This window comes from Telopea speciosissima, chromosome 5 (assembly GCF_018873765.1).
Source record: "Telopea speciosissima isolate NSW1024214 ecotype Mountain lineage chromosome 5, Tspe_v1, whole genome shotgun sequence".
Taxonomy (NCBI): Eukaryota; Viridiplantae; Streptophyta; class Magnoliopsida; order Proteales; family Proteaceae; genus Telopea; species Telopea speciosissima.
In genome coordinates, this window is record NC_057920.1 from 2,377,147 (window position 1) to 2,395,800 (window position 18,654).

The 18,654-nt window shown below is 38.5% G+C and overlaps 1 protein-coding gene across 4 annotated transcripts; it reads left to right on the plus strand.

Annotated features, from left to right (window-relative positions):
• The first annotated feature begins 5,863 nt into the window (after positions 1–5,863).
• Positions 5,864–13,409, plus strand: LOC122661558. Of its 4 annotated transcripts, none has more exons than XM_043856987.1 (4): positions 5,864–6,040; positions 10,536–10,848; positions 12,205–12,265; positions 12,750–13,409. In XM_043856987.1, the coding sequence occupies exons 1-4, from the start codon at positions 5,973–5,975 to the stop codon at positions 13,352–13,354; spliced, it is 1,047 nt and encodes a 348-aa protein (XP_043712922.1). In that variant the 5' UTR covers positions 5,864–5,972; the 3' UTR covers positions 13,355–13,409. The 4 variants fall into 4 exon arrangements, with proteins under 4 accessions (XP_043712922.1, XP_043712925.1, XP_043712924.1 ...); XM_043856990.1 differs by having other exon boundaries at positions 5,866–6,040; positions 10,536–10,701; XM_043856989.1 differs by having other exon boundaries at positions 5,868–6,040; positions 10,536–10,815.
• Positions 13,410–18,654: the final 5,245 nt, after the last annotated feature.

Sequence of the window (18,654 nt, forward strand, 5' to 3'; positions counted from 1 at the left end):
GTGGACTGGGAGGTTCAAAATTTTGATTGATGGTGACTAACCCAGAAAGAGGTGGAGGGATTTGTATGTAGAATTCTCTGTTTGGTGAATCTACAACAATTTTTTTGGGCACTTGTACAACTCTTTGATCATCAGGATCTCAGAAAGAGAGTCGGAATGCTTTTACTCCTTTTTTTTTTTTTTTTTTTTTTTTAAAGAAAAGAAGAGGAGCTGGTGGACGAGGAGGAAGAAGAAGAACACAAGGGGTGGGGAAGGATGGTTGCAGGAGGAGGAAGGGGGTTAAGGTTTAGGGATTAAATTGGACCGTTCGATTATTTCTGTCCACGTGTCATCTTCCAAGGGGTACACTAGGGGATCATGCACTAGGGGCGATAAAAATCCGAAATAGTACTCTAACTTTGGGAAAAAGAAAATTAACATTAATTAAATAATTATAGCATCTTTAAATCCATGTTAATATTTCCCTGTGCTTAATTAACTACTCTAGCATTGCATTACCAAAAAAAAAAAAAAACTACTCTAGCATTGTTTGCGAACTTGTGAGCCATGCCCATCTAAACTCTATCCACTTTCATCAGATTTATATTACTAAATTGCTTAAATAACTCATAAAACAGTGAAAAGTTCTCGTGGCCACTGATACATCTTGCTTTGCTCCATCCACTTCACTATCTCCTTACTGTCAGTCCAGATGTCGATGGTTGTGACTCCTAACAATGTTGATCTTAATTTGCACTCCTTTTGAAAACTCTCATTTCCCCTGCTTCCCATATGCATCATACATAACCATAATCCATAGCAGCCAAAACAAATGCATGGTTGAGTATGATGATAGCAGCCCATCTGGCTTCAAGAGTTTTCTTAGCAGAACTTCCATCGCAAATGACTATAAGATGACTTGATTGAACTGGATCCAAGTAGAAATCATGAGATAGACAAGGATTTACATATTGGTTTCAGGGATGAATTGTGGAATGGAGCAACCAGGAGATGATCAGGAGTTGGGATACCCATACAAAGAAGCTTTCATAAAATAAAAACACAGAATTTATGTTGAATTCTAAGGTGCCACAAGAACCTCCACACTAAACAACAACAACAATATTCAAAGTCAAACAATGATCTATGCTCTCCAATCAGCCCTATTCGAAGTCATACATGATACGAGACTTAAGCTATGCATGTTCCTTGTCACTTTATTTAAAATTAATTTCGGTATGCCCTTGACTCTTTTACTTCCTTCGATATAAATCAAATAACTCGTCCGAACTGGAGCATTCCAAAGCCTTCCTTGAACATGGCCATACCATCTCAATTCTCTAGCGACTCTCTCATACCTTATCATGTATCGGAGCTACTCCCAACTCAGCTTTAATATGGTCATTCCTTACTTTATGCTTCCTAGTTTTGCCACACATCCATCTCAACACACTCAACGCTTCACACTTAAAGGAAATTTAAGAATTACATCATCAACATATATGTGAAATAAAGAAAAAATTATATTAGTATTTCATGATATATCACAAATTAAACCATAAACATGTAAATAAAGAGGACTATGACTCATTACATTTGAGATGGCAATCTGAGGCCATCAGGGGATTAGGGACCATGCCAAATGTTCTTTTGAGAACCAGAACCAACCTTCCAACACACATCCTTTCTTGAATAAGGTAAAATAGATTCAATGATGTTCCATGTCCCAAATACATTCTTAGAAGTAAAATTAGATAAAAGAATGTTTGACTAAGGAAAATATTAGCTTTAAAACACGGCACCATAAAGATTAGGGGTGAAACAAAACCCAACCCAACCCTAAGTCCTCTTAGCTCAGCCCAAGGGCAACTTGGCCCTACGTTGAACTGAGATATCTCAACCCATGCCTAACCCTGCTAGGCTCAGCCTAGCCCAGCCCAGCCCTGATTAACCATGATCAAACCGGGCTGGCCCTGATTGACCATGTTTTTGCATGGCCCTAAATATTTTGAATATTTAGGTTTATCATCAAATACTTCGAGAGAAACAAATAATTCTATAAAGCAACTTGTGCACTTAACTTGCCTTATACAACATGTATATGAACAACTCAAGTTTTTTAAATAGTGTGACGAAGGCAGAATACACAAAACCTGTTACATTAATAGCTATTTGATTAATGAGATTGTGGGACAATCGTTGATTGTTTTATTAGGCAAGTGCAACCATGAAACAAAAACTCGATCGAAACCTGTCAAAACCACCGAGTTAACTCAGTTTCCCAGGTTTCCAACACGAGTAGATTGGGAATTTTATAAAATCCCTGGATTCGACTAGATTTTGATGGTTTCGACCAATTTCGACTAGTTTCGACCATAATTTAGTGGTTTTGACACATATGTCCATCGAAACTAGGGGAAACTTGGCTCGAAACTAGGACAAACAGATATTTATGCCAGAAACCAGGACTGACACATAGTTATGTCTAATATCATTTAAGTAAATGTTTTTGTAGTTGTATTTCATTTACTTAAGATATTATTTATAAATAAGCAAATACCCCATATTTGAATCCAATAAAAATAGTTAAAAAATCAAATTCCAAAAGGAAAAAAAGTCAACCCCCCAGTTCAAGAACAAAAACTAAATTTTCGACGATAGGTGTAATTTTCAACTTTCTAATGCTGGGGTTTTTCTCAAATCTAAAAATTCCATAAATCTTAATATTGTTAAACATTGCTAAAAACCAGAAGTGCGATAAAATATTCATTTGTTTTGATGTCCAAACATTATTTTCATTCAGAGCGATTTTGACACCATTCGCACACACCAAATTAAGTTTGACCAGTAGATAACTCCTTCAATATAAATTAGATTTAAGCAATCTTGGACTTATTGGAAAGCTATCAAAACAAAGCTTTCTAACAAATCCAATATTGCTTAAATCTCATTTATAGTGAAGGAGTTATATTCCGGTCAAACTTTATTTGATACCATGTCCAAGAACAATATACAATATCAAACTTGGATCAAAACCACAAGTAATATTTTTACTGTTCTCTATGTGAAACTAATGCATGGATTGAGTTTAAAATGTCAAAAATAGGCAGCCCAACAAAAATCAGGGCAAAAAAATAATTTTTGGGCCTTGAAACCAAGGTTTGAGTTAGCCTGGAGAAAGTCCCAAGTTTCGACTGAGATATGGTCGAAACTGAGACGAACTCGTTTTCTGGCTGGTCGAAACCTAGTCGAAACCCGAGTTTTAGAACCTTGGGTGCAACAACACCTCTTTTTTTTGGGGGGGGGGGGGGGAGGGAGGGGGAATTACACGGTGACCCCCTGAGTTTTGCTTTAAATATACAAACACCCCTGTGTTTCCAAAACCTACACGAACCTCCCCTATGTTTCCAAAATTTGTAACACTTTAGTCCACTCTATTACACTCGTTAAGGCATCTCGTTAGTTGCTGACGTGGTCTATTTCCCAAGATTTTAAATGGCCAAAGTACCCTTAACATGATGTAAACTTACTAAAGTGCCCATGACCTCAAAACAAATTGGGGATGAATTGTTAGGGCTTGGGTTTCATTCTTTGCTTCTCTTCTTCTCTCGACGTATCGCCATTCCACCTGCAACTGTGAACCATTCAACCTGAGTTTAAGTGTAGTTTGTCCTTGAAATGGGTGACCTTTCATGCTTTCTTAATCATTTTTCTTTTCCCCTTTGTTTTTTTGATGCCTTTTTTCTTCATCTGAATGTTGTTCGTAGAGTGTATTCGTAACAGAGATGGACGAATGGTGACACTATTTGTCTCTTTGATCGTATATTTTGTTCTTCTCCTTCCTTGGTCCATTTGTGCTCATTGTGATTAACTCAATTGAGGCAAAGTTTTAGGTAGAGGACTGCAAGAAGGACATTCGAATTTGGAAGGACCTATGTGGTCAGGCCCAAAGGCAAACACCAGGCCACTATAGTCTGCCTTCTCCCCTTCTTCACATCTTTCATCTTCTCTATCGCTCCAGTCATCAGCAGTGTAGGGGACGACGATCCTCTCCAATTTCATCAGCAAGCAAACCCATTTCAGGGAGGTGGAGAATCCTGATGCCGGACTAGGGATGTAAACGGATCGAATTCGGTCAGCTAGTGACATTATTATATTCGTATCCGATTATATTCGGACGGATTCGGATAATATCCTATCGGTTTTAGGACGGATTCGGATAATTTTCGGATAGTGATTTTTTTAATACAGGTTCTCCTAAATGGATATGAATACGGATTGAATACAATTTTTCGACTATCTGTTGACATATTTACCGTTTTTATGATGAGGGTTAGGGTTCAGACTTGAGAGTTCAGTAACTACCATTTCTTCTACTCATCTTAGTCTTTTATTCTCTTACGTTTTTTACTTTTGATTTTTTAATAGATATGTATTTCCATGTATCACATTGCATAAAATAATATATATAAACTAATAGCAAATCTAGAAAAAGAATCACATTATCTTAACTTATAAATTTATAAAAATAAGATAACAAAATCCTATAGACAAACACAGAGTTATATTTTAGATATTTCATTACCATCGAACTGTTAAATGAATCGGATAATAATTGGTCGGATAGGGGGATTATCATATTCGTATCCGATTAATTTCGGACGGATTCGGATTCTCCTAAACGGATACAAATGCAGATCGAATACGGATTTACGAATATCCATTTACATCCCTATGCCAGACGGAAGCTATGGCTACCTTCGCTGGAGCTGGAGCTAGAGCTTCACAAGGACAAAACCCTAAATCGATTTAGGGATTTCTTGCTTAGAGGAGAAGAAGGTAAATAAGGGTAAAATGAGAATTTAAAATAGGTCACTGAACTAAAAGGGTAAAACGGTCTTTTTACTTTCAAAACTAACAGTTTACTAACACCGTGAGCCATTAGGGGGTTATTTGTAGAAGTGAAACTAGAAGAAGTGTTTTGTTATTGTTTCAAACTATAGGGGGTGCATGTAATTTGCTCTTCTTTTTTTTTTTTAAATGAAAATAGGAGTAAATCAACTTGGATTGAATTCTTTGAACAACATGACACAAGAAAGCTGATTTAGCTTCGGAAATAAATAAAGGTTTCCCAGGCATATGGTGCTGAGCCAATCTCTTTAACCCCAACTTCATATAAATTTGAGATTAATTAGAAGAGGGCATTATGACTAAAATTTAGAGGGTGGGTTTTTTTTTTGGTAAATCGAGGGTGGGTTTTAGTGTTACGGTCAAGTACTCAAGTTGCTTCATTATGACTTTGTGAGCAAGTGGTCATGAGTTCGAGTATTAAAACAACCTCTATGTATAAGCGTGGATAAGGCTGGGATCATAAGATAATTTGATAGGTTTTTTATTTAATAATTTTGTTACTTTTACCATATAAATCCTCCCATTTTAGTCGACTGGGCCAAATTTATACCCTTAATTATGAGCAAGTGGTCATGAGTTCGAATAAGAAAACAGCCTCTATATTTAAGCATGGATAAGACTGTGATCATAAGGTAATTTGATAGACTGTTTTTTTTAGTACTCTTGTTTCTTCTACCATATAAACCCTCCCCATTTTATCCAAACTCCCGCTTTTTCCCGGTAATCAAAGATTTCATCATTTTTTTTACCAAAAAAAAATCCTCATTTTATTTTATTTATTTATTTGTTAAACATCATTTTATTTACAACTACAAAAAATAAAAATAAAAATAAAAATGAGATTTTCTCATAAGGGCATAGCTTAATTTCACCGTAGGCCATTACGCCCGTAGAGAGCGGAGTCCTATACTAATATACTATGATCTATACGGCCGGTACGGGCCTTCTTATAGCAGAGCTTATTTTAGTGTTTCTTTCCAATCTGAGGACTAAAGGAGGACAGGAGCCGAATCCAGGAGGGAGAGCCCTAGTCGCTGCCGTCTGTTCGGAAAGGAAGAAAAGGAAGCCGAAGACGTAGACAGATGTCTCGACGGGAAGGTCGGGAATACGATGCCAAACGTCTCCCTTCCAAGCGTGAAAGAGAACTCAGGTAATTTACCTCTCTTTCGCTCGTGGATACATGTATCTGAGTTTAGAACTCGAATGAATTCGACTTTGGAAAATCAGACGAGTTGAGCAACGAGCAGATCACTTCTTCTACCCTGTCAATTTGTTTGTGTATGTATCTCTTTGCTGTTTCAATTTCTTACCCATCTGTTTGTTATGCTTGACGACATTTCTGTATTTAGCGCGAACTACAACAATTTTTGTTGATTTAGAAACGCGTAGTAATCTAGAAAATATTCACAACGAAGAAACCTTGTGATTTTAAGGATCAGATGTGGTCTTTGAGGCTATCCCCCCCTCCCTCCCTGCCCTTTTTTTCTACCGGAAAACATTACACTGTGAATTATGCAAAGCTAGAGAGAACAACTCGAGGGGAGGAATAAGGGGGTAAGGACTGTGCAGCTTTTCTAGGAGAAGTTGTTGGAGGATATGCGAAGGGTTTGAGTTTTTTTTTTGGTAGATCCGTTGTTGAATAAAGCACCCGTTCCTTTTTATGTCCCCCCTCCCTCTCCCCTCAATAATATACGATATTCTGTCCCAGGAGGTGAGATTTTTTTTTTTTGAGGGGTGGGGGGGGGGGGGGGGTTGTGTGCCGATTGTCTAATGACTGGGAAAAGGCATATTGGTAAATATTTCTACAGTTAGAAGTCGTCCCACTCTTCTGATATGGAAAGCCAGTTTTAGAACTGATCTCCTGGGTGGACCTTACTTGGTCTTTTATTGCAGTTTGTTTCTTAATGTTAAAATTTGTAATGTAATTCCTGGTGTAAGAAGTTGGTCATTTACTCATTTTTGTGTTTGGGTCTGTAGCAAAATTGGTTGACATTGTGTGTTTTGACAAGGAGGTTTTGTATTTGAGCTCAGATAGCCTGCCGGATTGAGGAGGGAAAAGTTAAAAAGAAAAGAGAAAAAAGATAAGATAGGGTGGGGGGGGGGGGTGTCTCTTTTTTTGAGATTAATTGTGTGGAGCTGTTTGGTGATTGCTTGGATGGTTCGACCTCTTCAACGCAAAATTGAAAGTCCAATATAGCTGTTTAGCCTCATCTTCCTCCCCCTATGAAGAAGAAAATCCAGTGGGTTGTTTTGAAGACTTATAGAGCTAGTGCCGGTTTGGAACACCACCGGTGACCGAAGAAACACCCTTTGTTCTTGATTTCCTTCTCTATCCGAAGCAATAACGTCTTGGGAAGCCAACCATCTTGTGTGTAATTTATTTGAGTGCTTGTGATCCTCCTGGACCCCGGCTGTTTGCTTTCCTTAGCTATCTCACTTGGGGAGTAAAGGAAGGTCGGGGTGCAGGTGAATCTCTCAGCTTCTGTTCTTTCTGTCCCTCCTCGGTGCCTCTTCCTGGCTACTCCATTATACTCTTTAGCTTATTTCCCCATTTCTTAACTTGGTGAGGGGATGCTAAAAAGTAGGCATTTCCTAGTAAATGTAGAACCGAGGCTGTAGAAGCCGCAAGGTCGCTAATCTCGTCCTCTAGAAGGGGTATCGTGCACAGCCCTCCCTTCTACGTAATGGTCTAGGAAATGCATTGCGAAAGGGTGAATTAGGATAATTGAGAATATTTTGGTAATTTACCATGGCAAAATGCAGGTCATGCGGAAGGGGAAGTCAAAGCTAGTTCACATGTCCAAGAGTATTGCCATGTTGAAGGATGGTGTGGCAATTTTGACCATGTGGATATGATGCATTTAAGATTGTCTAATCAGGCCTCATAAGACTTTATTTTGACCCATTTGGGTTATAATGGGATTGAGAATTTTATTTTTTGGTTTATTGGGCTATTTTGGTAACAATCTTGCTTTGAGAGAGAGGTGGAAGTGATTTTTCCCCATCTTGCTCCATGAGAGTGATCTGTGGGAGTAGAGTAGCGTTTAGTAACGGGGTATTGGAAGCAATTTCGGTACAGAAAAGATGAGGTCAACGTTTGGAAGACACTTTTGCAGAATCACTTATGTTACTACACAATAATTACAGAGATGCCATCATGATATCGCACTCAGTTATCCTATTTTCTATACTTGTGGATCGAAGAGATGGAGATCTGATGGAGGTAGCATTGTGCCTCTCCAGATGCGATACTAGAGGTCCTACTCCTCTTCCTACTCGCAGTTGGGGTCTTGTCAAGCCTTTGATTTATAGTTGGGGTATTGTTTTCCGCCTCCCCACCATCAAATCTATCCAAATGTCCGTCAAAAAGAATATTTGGAAGAGATTAATCATCATATTGATCAATCTCTTCATCTGTGTTGGAAGGATCCTCAATGTTTCCGAATACATTATCCCCTCATGCACACAAATCCATAGTTGTCAAAGCGTCGTCTAGGTGTTGCCTAGGTGACTTCCTTGGAATCCAAGCGCCTTGACAACTATTGTTGCCTTGGTCACCTTGGTCGCTTTGTTGGTGTTGCCATGCGTCTAGGTCCCCTCCATTGCTGTTGGTTGCCTAGACTCCGTGACACTATGCACAAATCACTATAATATAAGCATATTCATTATATGTTCTTCTGTGAATTGGTGTCGAGGATCGAGAACTTGGTGCCATCATTGGTTTCGACCAGCCAGAAACCAAGATTGTATCTTGGTCGAAACCTGGTACTTTCTACATGCTAACTCGAACCTTGGTTTCGAGGCCCAAAAGTTGTTTTTTTTGCCCCAATTCTTGTTGTGCTGCCTATTTTTGATATTTTGAACCCAATCCATGCATTAGTTTCACATAGAGAACACAATAAAATACTTGTGGTTGTGACCCAAGTTTGATACTGTATATTGTTATTGCCTATTGGATATGGTATCGAATAAGGTTTGATTGGAACATAACTCCTTCAATATAAATCAGATTTAAACAATTTGATTTTTATTGAAGGAGTTATGTTCTGGTCAAACTTAATTTGGAGTGCGCGAATGCTGTTTAAAATCGCTCTGAATGGAAATAAATTTTTAGACATCAAAATAAATGAATATTTTACTGCTCTTTTGGTTTTTAACAATGTTTTATCATATTAAGATTTATGGAATTTTTAGATTTGAGAATAACCCCAATATTTAAAAGTTGAAAATTGCACCTACTGCTGAAAATTCAGTTTTTGTTCTTTAACTGGAGGGTTGACTTTTTATCCTTTTAGAATTTGATTTTTTTAAACTATTTTTATTGGATTGAAATAGGGGGATATTTGCTTATTTATGAATAATATCATAGTTACTTAATTGATATTTGGCATAAATAAATGCCTGTCCTGGATTCGAGCCAGGTTTTCTCAAGTTTCGATGGGGATAAGTGAATTTATATAGGTGTTCAGGTTGAAACTTGCGAAATTACCGAAATATGGTCGAAACCAGTCGAAAATTGGTATTTTTTAAACTCCCCTAAGATTTCGTCTCGGTCAGCTGCGATACCAATCTGTATAATCAATATACTCAAGAATTTTATATGGTGCAACTACTGTTTATCTCAAAACACACGGAGTGGCATCATATTCCTCTACACAAACTAATAATAGGGGGTAGAAACAGAATCTATTTCATATAATAATAATAATAAAAAAAACTATACACTAAGGCACCTGCCCAGGCGATGCCCAGGTGGTTTCGGGCTTCAAGTAAGGCTTGATCTCTCCTTGGGCCAGAAAATCTGCCCGGACGCATAGGTGGCGTCTTGACAACTATTACAGTTACACATTGAAGAATTTGATGTCAGAATTTGATGTTACTTTGTTGCAGAAGTATGAAAAGAGCACTTGCATGTTTTGGAAAACGCAGGTGGGCTGAGATAATAGCACTACTTTCTTGGAGAACAGATAATAGGACAAATAGCTTGTGCAATTCATGTCTTTTGGAAAAACTCAGGCAACATGAGATTGATCCAAACACCCACAAGCTGTTGAGTGAGATTGAAATACAGTACTGAGAAGATATGCATACAAAAAGCAGCCTATAGCCTGGTTTTAGTAGTAGTTTCATTTGATTATGTATTTGGAATTTTTCTCAAAGCACAATGCCCAGTAAGAATTTCCTAATGTCTTCTTGCTTCGATGACCGAGTGCAATTTTGAGAAACGTATTTGTGTGGGTGTAATTTGGCCGAAATTTGAGGGACCTGATCTCCCCTCTCCCCTACCAAAAAAAAAAAAATAAAAAAGAGAGGAAAAAGTGATTGCATCTTTTTTCAATCATACAATTGCTACTCATGCATGATCTCACATGTCTGAATTACTTTCCTCAATCACGTGTGCCCAGCAATACTTCCTTACTGTATACCATTAAAAAGAAAGGACAAATGGCAAAGAAATGTAAAGTTGGTTCTTTATCTAAAAGTTGATTTTCCAGGGATCTATTTTTCTTTTGAAACAAATTGAGCCCAAGTGACAAATATCCTTGTTCTCTAACTTCCTTTCTGTACTGGTCTATGTAGGTCGCTGGAACTTACTAGTCTCCGTATGTCTCTGGGACTTATTAATTTTTAGTTCCTTACTATAGATTTTCTTTTGCTCTCAGTCCAAAGAGAACAAGAAGAGATGGAAAACCACTGCCAGAGAGAACACCCAACAACCATAATTTGGATCTTGTAGATCATCCAAGTTGGGATCAAAAGCATCGCAGGCAGTTGAAGGATGCCTTACCACTTGAAGCTCCACCCACTAAGGTTGGGACTGATATAACAGACAAAGAAATGGGTCTGAAGACCAATGGACTGCAAGATGGCGCCAAACATCTCTCTGATCCAACTGTAGTACCCCGGTCTCGTTCCTTTTTTCAGGTTTTGTTTCAGTTCATGGAAAATGTACTGTTGGTAAATGTTTGTGCATTTCTTTGCTTGCTTCCATCCTTTTTAAATGCTCTTTGACTCCATCATCATCTTTTTGTTTCTGATAGAGATTTGGTTTAAATGTGGTAGTTTCTGTGATCACATGAAGAGTTGCGTTTGACATGGTTGTCACAATTAGCAAAACATTATATTTAAACTTTTAATGAATTTCTGGAAGATCAATATGAAATAATTTGCAGTGATCTTATCAGGTGATTCTTTAGACCAGAGCTTCCTACTTGAGAGAAACCACTGCCTTTGCGATGCTGGGGTAATTGTTTTCCACCTGATTGTCGGGCAGTTCAACTTACAAGGTTTCTCATAGTAGAACTTCTGAGTGTTAGCTTGTATGGTGACAGTCATTTTAAGAAAACCTAGAAGCTGACAGTAACTTATCCTCTAGCTTGGACTTCTACAATTTAATGCAGTGGGCACAACATTGGTCATATTTTGAGATAATGTACTTTATTTGTTAATAACTCGTGAGGCAAGAATGCACATTGGTTTATCACCCAAGGAAATACGTAATGGCCATGTCCGTGTAATAGGACCTCTATGAAAGAGATGGTATATTTATAGAAATAATTTTTTATTGTCCAATATAAGGTGTCAAAACTTTAATCCCCCAACCTTCCCAAGAGAGGGGGGGGGGGTTGGGGGAGGAAAAAGAAATGTATGGTGTCAATTCTGAATTGTGGATTGTGGCTATTCATAAGTATGTCTAATCATGTAAATGAAACTTGTAAAAGGTTCATTAGAGCTGATAGAGCTGATTGGACATGCCAGGGGTAGACCTAAAATGACTGGGAGAAGTGCTGAGGAAAGACATGCATAGCTTAGGCCTTGTAATAGAGCTGATTGGAGGGTAAGGGTCCATGTAGCCTATCCTATTTAGTTGGGATAAGGTTGAGTTGAGTTGAAACTCGTTAAAGGTTCATATTGGTTAGATAGTTTTGACTTGTTCGAATCTTTTGTTGTTGAGAAATTTTGGTTACTTGAAAAGCAAAGGGGTTAGTGTGCCACCCTTTCGCTTTAGTGAGACCGATAATCTATGATTTCTGTTGGACAAGAAATAATAAATAAAAATAGCATTCATGTTCACAAAGTTGACACTGCCAGATTAATCTTCACCTGTTTTAATCTCTTATCAACTAAGTTCTTGTTCATTCTGACTTGAATAACTGGTGAATGCTTTAGTTTGATTGAGATGGTGTTATTCAGTGTGTACAAACTCTTTTTTTGTCTGGCCTGATGTAGCGGGATTCTTGTTCGGACCCGTGCCTTCGAGTGCCTCCTCCCTGTGTATAACAATCTTAGGCCTGCCTATGCATGTATGTACAGCACGATGAGCGTGGTAGTGCTGGGCAAAGTGGTCGAAGACTCGTTCGCAGAGCAGCTGCTGGTGTGCTTTGTCATTTAACACATCTCTTTACTCTTTTTGTAGAATAGTGGTTTTGAACTTGAATCTACTTAAGATATGCATTCATGCTCATTACTGGACAGTCTGATTGATGGATGAAAGCTTTGGTTGTATGTACTGGCAATCATTCCAGTTCTGTACACCAAACATTGATATGATTTTCCAACTTCCAGCTTTCAGTGAGATCTATATGCCCCCTCCCCTCTCCCCAAAGAAAAGAAAAAGGGAAAAAAATGAAAAGGAAATAACTACTCAGTGGATGATTGGGATCATTCGAGTGCAGTAGTATTTGTGCATGTAAAATGCTGTTAGTGGGGGCCTGTCGATCAGATCGTCCTGCTCAATGGGCATATGTGTACTATATAAAATTATAAGTGTCATGAAACTCTGGCTCCTTGTGGTATTGAGCTTCTTGTTTTGTTTCTTGTTCCTTACATGTTCTCTCTCATTATTTCTTTAATTACAGACCATGGATGGTGGAGTGATCCAAAGGATCAGTCTGATGGCAGGATGAATGACAAAATGGAGCCAAATGGCATACATCAAAGAGATGGGAGAACCCAGGCTAATGTAGACAAGAACAATGTTTGGCGCCATGATGGGTTCTTTGAGTTAGAGGCGGAGCCATCAGCCCCTTCAAAGAAAAGGCCTGCATTTAGGGAGAAGAAGATGCCACCAGACTCTGACACTGCAGGCAGTGTAAAAGGAACGGAATCTGTTAAACAGGATGTTGTTGATCGTATGGTGTCTGGTGGTGAACGAAAAGAGGAAAGAGGGGGGCTCTCTCGTCGTGATGTGGACAGGACTGAGAGGTCACGCCCAGGAGATTTAGAACCAATCCACAGGGGTGAAAGGAGTGTCCCTCCCTCAAGGGAAAGGTTCCGAGGCAGTGGTAGCTTTAGGGGAAGAGACAAGTTCAGTGGATGGCATGGAGAAAAGAACCAGTACCATTCGAGTAGTTTCCGGGCGGAGAAGTGGAAGCATGATCTATTTGATGAAGCCAATAGGAGCCCAACTCCAAAGAATGAAGAGGAACAGATTGCAAAGGTTGAAGCACTCTTGGCCCTGTAGAAAATTAGTTGCCCAGTAGGTTCTTAATTCGGAGATGCTAATTGTTATTGCTCAATTTGTTTTAATTCTCAGTGGGGACATTGTAGAGATCTTCCTCTTAGTTTTGGAGTTGGTACTGCTGTTCCATATGAAGGTGTCAATTGATTTTTTTCCTTTTTTTTTTTTTTGGGTTTCAATATTCTGAGGACATGTAGTTATACTGTTTAAAACTCTGAGTTCTGCTGTCGCAGAAACAGCTGGGGTTTCTTTGGTTGGTACCCATCCAATTGCCGTGAAGAAGATAATGTAAACAAAGACACATTTCATTATGGGTTAAAGTTTTCCACGACGACCTGCTTGAAACCTAAACTGCACGCCTCCATACGAATTATTGTAGCACCTCATAAAATGTTCAAAATACCCCTATATGATGGGTTTCCGATAATACCCTTCCAACACCCAGGTGTCTTATGTTATTTACAATGGTGCACGTAAAGTTTTGAATAATACATGACTGTTGGATGTTCGAGCTGTCAGGTGTTGACATTTTCACCTAGTATTGTTGCACTGCTAGGCTCTAGCGAATTGGAGAGGATTATTTTCCAATAATACATGCTATGGTAGTGAGGTTATTTTAATTTTTTATTTTTGATGGATAGTACTCAATTCGTCTAGAGGGAAATGCAAGCCTCTGTCCTCTTTCTGGTCACCTGCAACCAGGAGGATCCTTCAACCCTTTGGTAAGCATCTCTTCTTCCACTGTCTTACCCACCCCTCCCGTCTTCTAGTGGCTGCAAAGGCGTTCGAAAATAGCATTAAAACGAGTGCAAGCTCAGCGGGCAGATCAACAGTATCTGCATTCTATTACTTTTTTTTTGGTAAAACTGCATTCTATTACTTGGTTACTTTCTATGGCGGCTAGGAATCGGTGTTGCTTTTCTCATACCCTCCCAAATCCAAATCTTATTTTGCAAAATGTCAACAGCTAGATTACCGATCATTAGCCATTACCTTGTTTCTCTTCACATCCTCATCTTGTGGTTCCTCCTTCCTCTTTATCAATGTTGGATTATTAAGAACTAACACACCTTGATGCTCTAATCATTATTAGGGTTTGATCGCTTTGCCAGTGAGACTGGGGTTCAGGTTGGGCCTCTTGTGGTTTAATAAAAGAATTTTATTATTGCTTGTGCAAACTATATATGGTTACACAGGAACAACACTAGATGCCGAAGTGAATGGGTTGCTCCAAGAACTACAACGAATACACGACTTAGGAGATGTATATATCAACATCTGGACTAATTGCACGGACTTGGTGAAACTCAATCTTCTCGTCTGTGGCCATGGGAGATCTTTACTAATTTGTGAGATATCAAATATATTTTTGAAGGTGTATAGTATTGTTTGTATTACAAAGAAGGATAGGGCTTGTGCTGTATCTACTACACGTTCGACAAAAAACTATTATGACTGATACATTACTCTATCCTTCCCATTAAAAAAGAAAAGAAATAATTCTGTGCTCTGTTGGGATCTTTGGATGAACTCAGCCTCTTCGATCAAATGTCATATGCAAAGCATACACGTACATATAGGTGATCCAGGTTCAATATGTGAATGAGTGAGCGTACATCCTTTTTCCATGAATGAAAAAGAGCACATACATAACATTTTTTATTTAATTACTGAAATAATTAAACGAGCAAATAAAGTCATACACCCCCGAGTCCCGACGATAAAGAAATTCTATTGCTCCTAAACCTTGTAGCCTGATCAAGGAAGTCCCACCAGCCACATTAGAACGTTCGTTACTACAACATTTTAAAGAAAAATTGTTAAAAAACAGTAATTAGTAAATCCTAGATAATTAAATATCAAGGAAAATATCCCAATGCCACACCAGATCCTCTTCTTTAGGAAAATATCGAACAAAACAACCTGACAAAGACCACGCCTCTACTGAGTTAAAAGCCTATATATTTGTCGACATGTTTTGATCCCTTGGTACAACCCTCTTTCTTTTTGCCTTGTTCTTGCCTCCTACTATAATGTAATCAAGCTTTTTAGAAAATAATCTTGTTTTTCTATAATATTAAAAGGGTAACCCTGCATCCATCCTTTTTTAACTTGAATCATCAAAATTGCCAGCAAAAGCTATTACTAGAGAAGACATAGATGACAATGTCAATGGTATGAAGCTCATTATAGGAGAATAAAAGGTATTCAGTATCTCTAACATCACAAGAAAAGAAAGGATGCAACTTTTAAGTTCTGAAACCCACCTTGAATCATTCCTAAGAATAACAAAAGGGTCAGGTTTCTCCTTTCAAAACACAACTTGATTTCAGTGACACTAAATGAAGCAATGATACAAGGAAAACACTTCAAAGAACCATTGAAGATCCTTTTTGAGAACATCCAACCATTAAAAAAGAAAAAAAAGAAAAAGAAAAAGAAAGACACCTCCAAAAGTGAAATACCCCTTGGTAGTATGTGATGTGTGGAAGTCCATTACTACCGGGTCTTGAGTTTAAGTCTCCTGGTTCACATCTCCCCTCCCCCATAGAATAGGAAAGAGCACGATCCAAAAAAACAAACGATTCTCCCACATAATAATGATAGGTCACTTTTTTTTTATACGAGAAAAAGTAAATATATTAATTAGAGAGAGATTACATCAGTATCCTTGTACAAAAGGAACATTTCCCAACCATTGCATTATAAGCTAAATGTTGCATAATAATCACAAGAGAGTTACTGGGATCAGTCTAAACAGGTAAAATTATGTCCTCTAGTTCCTTGCTCGATCCAGTTCCCTAGTTCCTCTAATAGGGGGGGGGGGTGGACCCCACCCGGGCACAATGTTTGGGCAGGGGTAGGGTGGTCATTCCAGCCCCCCCTTGTTAGAGGAATTGGGGAACTGGAGGAGATAAAGGTCCCTAAACAGTTAGAGATAGAAGATCATCCGAATAGTGTAAGAAGAGAGGAAAGAGGTTTTATGGCTAGAATTCTTAGAAAGAGTCGGACGCAAGGGAGAAATTTTGCGAGTGTCGTACCAGACTTCTTGCAATGATAAGTTTAACTTCTTTGCTTGACCAATTCCTTCCAAAATTCCAACAAGTTCGGTCTCCACACCATTTTTTGTCTTGACAAAACTTGCACCTACCAATACAATTTCTTTCTACCAAAATGCAAAAAGCTCAGGCAGAGGTGGCTAGGGTTGGATTAGCAACTCCTACATAAATAAGAATGATATAGTTATAAAAACGAACAACCAAATTATCCATACGGATGACATCAACAGATAGATTTAAAAACAAATCAATAAGAGAATTATAGGAAGGGGGGGGGGTGAAAGTTTAAATCACATAACCATCGAGAGACCTAGTAAAGAACCAAAAATGGATCAGGCTTAGCCAAGCCTTTAAGAGCCTTGTTCCAAATGTTCCAAATAAAATAACAATTTATTATAAATACTGAAAAGAACCATGAAATAGATTGTTTGTAAAGAGATCTATTGGAGAAGAAAGACACCTAGAAGTTTGCCAATGAGGAATATTGAGTGATGCATTCCGTTATCAGTCCCAGAGGACCTACAACCCAAATATGTTTAGACCAATCAAAGGAGAGGAAGAGGTGCCAAATCGACTTTGCACAAGAACCACGAAGAACACACTGTGGCTTAACCGAGATCCATTTTGAGAGGATTGCTTTAACTGAGATTCCTGCATGTAAAACACGCCAAAAAAATAAATTAAATTTAGGATGTAATTTCATTTTCCGAAAGAAATGCCACCACTTAGAAAGATTAACATCTTTAGCTGGGCTAGCATGCTGGGAAGAAATCTAGTAGCTAATTTGGTAGAGAAATGACCATCTTGTGAAAGAGTGCATTTTCTTCGATCCTCATTTCTAGATAATTCAATAGTTACAATTTCATCTACAAAGATAGTAGGGAGCAAGGAGTGAAGCATGTCCCTGTTCCAATGGAAGTTAGAGACAATGTCTGCAACCACAAAATTTTGATGAACGGGAGTAATCTCAATTGGTAGAGAGAACCCAAGGATAGATGGAATCCAAAGGTCACCCCAAAAATAAGAAGTGGTCCCATTGCCAACACTAATTCGAACAATCTTCCTTAAAGTAGGGAGAATATGCGCAATACTGTTCCAGGTCCAAGATCCTTGATTAACAAGAATCTCTGAGTTAAATGGAGGAGTTGTGAACATATTTTGCTTTCAACACTTTGACTTACAAGGAGTTCTGTTCGGTTAAAAGTCCATTCCAATTTCAAAACTAAGGCCTTGTTATGAGAACCGGGCTTACGAAGGCCAAGACCTCCCTCAAAAGTGGGAGTGCAAATTTTATCCCATCCAACAAGATGAATTTTCTTGGAGCTCCCATAATTACCAATCCAAAAGTTTGAGCAAATAGAATCCAAACTTCTGCAAATCTTGATGGGAAATAGAACGCAAGACATAAGGTAGGAGGAAATTGAAGCCAACATAGATTGGATTAAAAATTTTCATCCAGCAAAAAGAACTTTTGAGAATAAGAAAAAAATAAATTAGAATATCAAATACCATAGAAATGTCATTCAAACTTTCAGACACTTCCTTTAGTAAAACCCTCCCCCATAAAAGTTTTAGGATTTCAATGGGTGTTAGAGGTAGGATTCGGATCCTCTACTTTCGAGCTGCCCATATTGCCATACGCCCTAGACGCAACAACCAGTAAAGACCACCTTACCCCCGTTCGGACAAGACGCTTAGATAAGACTAAGGCGGTATTTTTGCCACCTTGGTGTGTCTAGGGTGCACATGACAGTAGGGGCAGCTCGGTACCCCGACGGGTTAGGGGTATATTTTGAAAACCCACTAAAAGCCTGTAAGAGTTTTGTTAACCCTAGATGGTGGCTGAACTGAACACACAATTTTTAAGGGAAAACTTTAAACTTACAAAGCATACCATTGTACTTTTAAAATCCATAAAACTATAACGACCGTCGATTCCGTTGCAGCGACCAGCACACACTCTCTCTCTTCTTTTTTTTTTTTTTTTTGGGTAATCTACTATTCTACTCTCTCTTCTTCACACGCATACGACCAGCACTCTCGCTTTTTATTCACACACGTACACGCAAAGCACACGAAGCACACGTATACAAAAGATTATGTGCTTTTTAAAAATCATAAGTTTCTCTCACCAAAAAAAAAAATTCATAAGTTTCCACCGTCCGTCGCAGAGAGCCAGGGGCTACCCCGTCCTTTCCATCTGCACAGGCACCGCCGCACAGGCACGCGAGCATACATCCCGTG